The sequence below is a fragment of the Planococcus citri genome, chromosome 2, assembly GCF_950023065.1.
Source record: "Planococcus citri chromosome 2, ihPlaCitr1.1, whole genome shotgun sequence".
In the NCBI taxonomy this organism is placed as follows: Eukaryota; Metazoa; Arthropoda; class Insecta; order Hemiptera; family Pseudococcidae; genus Planococcus; species Planococcus citri.
The window spans coordinates 52,195,695-52,200,947 of record NC_088678.1 but is presented as its reverse complement, the minus strand read 5'-3'; the positions used below and the strand labels follow the sequence as shown (position 1 = coordinate 52,200,947).

The 5,253-nt window shown below is 36.6% G+C and overlaps 1 protein-coding gene across 1 annotated transcript; it reads right to left on the bottom strand.

Moving 5' to 3' along the window:
* Nucleotides 1-144: 144 nt before the first annotated feature.
* LOC135836403 (glucose transporter GlcP-like) lies at nucleotides 145-2,133 on the bottom strand. Its single transcript, XM_065351221.1, has 3 exons — nucleotides 1,972-2,133; nucleotides 1,619-1,895; nucleotides 145-1,406 (listed from the first exon to the last, which is right to left on the bottom strand). Exons 1-3 carry the CDS (start codon nucleotides 2,024-2,026, stop codon nucleotides 317-319), a joined length of 1,422 nt encoding a protein of 473 aa, XP_065207293.1. The 5' UTR covers nucleotides 2,027-2,133; the 3' UTR covers nucleotides 145-316.
* Nucleotides 2,134-5,253: the final 3,120 nt, after the last annotated feature.

Sequence of the window (5,253 nt, the reverse complement as noted above, 5' to 3'; positions counted from 1 at the left end):
TATCTAATTTTCTTTTTATTGTTGTTGTTTTTTTTTTTTGGTAGGGTTGGTCAATTAGAAAGATAAGTAGGCATGTATGATAGATTTGTCAAGGGCATCTTTGGCCAAGGCTCTCAAGATGTAAAATAAACATACTATTACACATTTCAAAATAGAATAGGTAATTTTATTGCTGCTTGGACAAGCTTTCCGTTAGGTAATATGGAGTTAAATGACTTACAAAAGAAAAAGACATCGACATCTTTGAACAATTTGATGACGGACTTGAGACTTTGTCCCGCATGAGATCATACCCTAATTATAAAATTAATACCTTCTATTTTTGGTCATATTTTTTGACAGTGACACTATCACAATCAGCTGCAGGTTCTTCTTGAAATTGCATCTGGACATCGGTGAGAGACGCTCCACGACCCTCTGGCAAAAGGAAGTACACGATCAGGCCTAAAATAGCGCAATTCATCGAAAGGACCACATACATGAAGTAAATATGGAAATGATTCTTAATAATATTAAACAACTGGTACGAAAGTACTGTGGAAGATGCTTGACTTATCACTCCGAGCGATCCGCATAATCCTTTTACAACCTGAGGGTAAAGTTCCGATTTAATGGCACTGTTCATCGGCTGTATCGTAGCACCGTAACATAACACGGACAAAAGATTGCCAATAACGAATACCCATTTGAAAATATACTCGATGTTTTGTTCGAGATAGAAGTAATTGGTGAAAGCGCAAATCGCATTGGTTGATCCCATCACCACGGCACCGAAGATGAATATACCTCTACGAGAGAATTTATCGATATAGAAAGTCGTGCTGAGGGCCATCGTGAGTGCGAGGATTTGATTAATCAAAGGGAAGAATCTTTTCGGTACGTATTCGTTGTCTGGGTAAATACCGGTGCTGTAAACTCTGAGAATTATTCCTCCTGTCATTATTGAAAAAAAGTTGATCAAAACTCCGGTGATTAGTGGTTTCCTGATGGATTTCGATTTGAAGAATTGAATCAAACTGGATTTATTTTTATTGGCTTTTTCTGCTTCGATGTATTTTTTGAGTTTTTCGAATTCGGTATCGATTTCACTGTCTCGGTATCCTCGTCTGATTTGTCGTAAGACTTGTTTGGCTTGTTTGAATTTAGATTCGCTGATTAGGAAGCTCGGCGTTTCTGTTACCCAGATTAGAGATAGCACGTTGATAACTGAGAAGAATGTTATGCCCCATGCGAGTGCGTTGTATAAGGAAAATGCGGCGCTTATTATTGCTGGCAGGATTACTCCAACGCTCATGAAGATTTGGTAAACGCTGGTTAGTTGTCCTCGGATTTCGGGAGATGCTATTTCACCAATTGATGATAGCGATGTTGAATTTACCAGCGCTGTTGCTATTCCTAGGACGAATCTGGATGGGGAAAAATTGCAAATATTGTACTTAGGGTTCATTATACGTATATTAGACAGGAGGATTTTCAAATTTTAGAAACTTCCGTTTGTTATGATTTCACCCCCTCCTCCCCTCTGAAAATGGAACCAATTTTGGAAGAGATGGAAAAAATGTTCATATTTTCACTTTCAGGCAAAGGGCCACCCAAATTAATATCTAATTTTCATTACCTCGCCATATAAATTGTAACCATCGATGTGCTGAACGACACTCCTACCCAAGCGAAAAAATGCGAAATAGCAACACATATTATCATTTTTTTCCTTCCAAATTTATCTGCCAGAATTCCAGCCGGTATTGCAAACACGATTCTTCCGAATTCGCTGAATGATGCCATCAGCGCACATTCTGCTGCTGTTGCATGGAATGCTTGTCCAGATAGAATGAGATATATGGCATTTGGAAGCCATCCATTCTGTGCGCCCATCATGAAGACATTCATGAATACTGAAATATATAGCCATATTTGCAATAAACTACACCAATTATTAACTATATGTACAAATGCAAAGAAGAAGTTTACCTGGAATTAGGGCCCATATCTGGCTCCATATTGCTTCCGGAGGCACTTTATGCATTTTTATGGTTACGTACCTTTGGAATGCTATAAGCTAACTAATCCATTATCTTTCAGAGATTTTTTAATTTTTTTCTATCGATTTTCTTGAGTAATTATTCTACTGCTGTGATGTTACGAGATCTTATCTGCACGTGATATTGATTGATTGAAGTTTTAATCGATGAAAACGTTTTGAATATTCGTTAGGTAGGTACTTTGAAATCTGCTCGGATTAAATTTGCATAAGCGTAAAAAACTTCTTCTTTTGGAGAAATATGCTGTTTTTTTTTGGAGCTTGGTCAATGAATATACATACTTAAGTGGAGTTGAAATGATTATAATTTTAATTTTGGATAATTTGCATTTTGCAATGCTGTGGGTAGGTAAGTATATGCGAATTGAAACCGGGTATTTTGTTGCGTCACGTTCAAGTAGATTTGAGCAGATTTCAGATTATTATTGAAGAAGATAATCTTAATCATCACGTTCTCATATCAAATAAGTGTTGAAGGTGAAGGCAGCACAAGGAAGCAGAGAAAGAGTTACTAGAATGCTCCGAGGTTTATATTTTGACATTTCAACTATGCCAAGTATAAGCAATCAAGAATCGAATGAGATGATGGAATAGTGTGGTCGCTTTCATATAGGCCTACATATCATCTCACTTGCTGATTGATGTTATCAATAACTGACACTCATTCTTTGCTTGTAAAATGGTTGAATTGGGGAGAGAGGCACCTAATTATATCAGGTTGTAGGCATATGGCATCTTATTTCACAAATTTTCTTTGAATTATTTTGTAATTTAAAAAAGTAAGTCGGAATGTTCTCAAAATATTGCCGAAAATTAAGGTCAATTTTAGAGCATCCACTTTACCTACATACATATAAAAAGTGGGTATAAAATCTCCTCTCCAAGGAAAGTTTTAATTCATAGATATGTTTTTTGGTCAAGTCGACTTAACGCTTGATCAGACATGATCACGCGGATCAAATCTTCAGCCTGATACGGACCGGGTCTGAGTTCTATTCTGTATACTGACCTGTTTGTTTGGCATCTCAAGGTCGTCTGTTTTCATGTCTGATCTCTTGAGGTCACTGAGCTACCTGTCTAGTCTTTCATGGTCATCTGTCTTCCTGTCTGGTCACTGGAGGATGTCTGGGTGTCTGTCTGGCTTCCCAAGTTCGTCAGTCTACTTGTCTGTCCTCTTGAAGATATTGACTGGGTGTTTGCCTTCGATTTTAGCATTATACAGTGTTTTACCCCCTTCCTTGTCGTAATTAGAGTCAAAAACCGCCGTGATTAATGGCATTCATTTAAATTTTTAAATCAAAAACCATTCTCAATTTGGACGAATTTTTTATACTTTTCAAACTTGTAGGACACACCATCCATCTTCCTCACAATATTCATTTTTAGAGCTAAAAAATTCAAATGATGTTTTCGCCACTTTTCTGTCAACTTCTGAGAATTTTTACCTCTTCGATGTAGGTAAGTAAGTATTTTTTCAATTTTTCAAATTCCTCATTAATCTCATTTTCTTAATAACTAAGTTATAAGTATGTCTGCTATTTTGGAATATTATGGCTTCAGCTTGTGCGGGTTTCGAAACGTATTTTTTCAAAATCCAAACAGATAATGTAAATAAGAACAGTAGATAAAAATTGAAGCTGATCATGATTTTATTTTTGCATTTTTTTTCTCAACGTCGACTGTTGTCAGCACCATGTGTATCTTTATTTTTAAACTTCATTTGTAAATCGGGTAAGGCTACTCCACAACCTTCTGGTAATGAGAAGTATATTACAAGACATAAAAGCAGCGAAATAATAGAAAATATGAAGTACATAAAGTACAGATAAGAATAACGTTCAAGTACTCCATACGTCTGGAATAATATTATGGTCGATATGGCGTTACTTATTACAGTTAGTGATCCACCAAACCCTTTCACAGCTTGAGGGTATAGTTCAGATTTGATAGCGCTGTTTATTGGAAATAGAATAATATGGGTACACCAACCAGATAAAATATTTCCCGTTGTAGAAATCCACTCAAAAATGGACATTGCTTCATTTGCAACCAAGAAATAATTTGCCAATGCGCAAGTCGTATTGATCACCACCATTGCAGCAGCACCAAAAAGAAACATACTCCTGCGAGGAAAACTGTCAATAAATAATGGCAAACTGAAGGAAACCAAAAATAAAAGTGTGTGTGTGATTAAAGGGTAGTATATCTTTGGTATGTAGTCATTGGATGGTAGTATATAAGTCATGAAAACCGAAAATAACAAGCCACCAGTTAATACCATAAGGAAATTTAGGGCGACACCAATTAACAAAGGTTTTCGAATAGCGTTTGTTTTTAGAAAAGTTCTCCAACTGAGTTGACTTTTCGAACTTCTTTCATCTTCGATATATTTTTGAAACTTTTCGAATTCTTCGTTTATCTCGTTTTCTGTGTATCCTACCCTGATTTCTTGGAAGTATTTTTTAGCTTGATCTGATCTTGAAATGGTGATTAAAAAGCATGGGGTTTCTGCCACCCAGTACATTGATAGCAAGCTTAGCACAGAAAGAGCTGTTACGCTACGCGTGTAAGAAATATACGAAGAAAATAGCACTGCTATAATTGATCCCGAAATTGTTCCAGTTCTCAGGAAAATTTGATAAATTCCGGTTAGTCTTCCACGAATTTCGGGCGATGCTATTTCGCCTATCGATATTAATGCCGATACATTGTTCAATGCTGTTGCCAATCCAATAACGAATCTGAGCAGATAAATAGGAAATGATGTAAGTACATTGGTACATGGATAAATAGACCATTAGGGCGAATTTCCCCCCCCCCCCAAAAAAGAGTCGGTAGATTTTTACCAAATTCCTCAAGTACCTTCACTTTGAGTTGAAAGTTACTCATAAAACAATTTTCCTCCGAAAGTGCCCCTGGAAGGGGAAATACACAAGCCTTCAAAGAGAGAGCGTATTCAAAAAATCATGGATTTTTTCGCTCTAGCCCCTACCCAACCTATTTGGGAAAAATTACCTAGTCCCAAAAGTAATAATTGAATCGGTGAGAACAAAAAGGAACCAAGTCAAAATTTCGAATTATGACCAAAAAATTGGCACCACTGCGTTTCAAACATATTCCCCCAGTTTTTTCTTCACTAGCAAGACATTTAGGCATTAAACGTTTCCACCCATGCAAGAAAATCATAGATGAGTAGTACTATAGTACTACTT

Bases quoted from the DNA above. Each gene is read 5' to 3' on its own strand.
- LOC135836403 (XM_065351221.1), bottom strand. From the start codon at position 2,026: ATGCATAAAGTGCCTCCGGAAGCAATATGGAGCCAGATATGGGCCCTA. The intron at 1,896-1,971 runs GTAAACTTCTTC...TATATATTTCAG, and splicing joins GATATGGGCCCTAATTCCAG to TATTCATGAATGTCTTCATG. The intron at 1,407-1,618 runs GTAATGAAAATT...TTCCCCATCCAG, and splicing joins GTTACAATTTATATGGCGAG to ATTCGTCCTAGGAATAGCAA.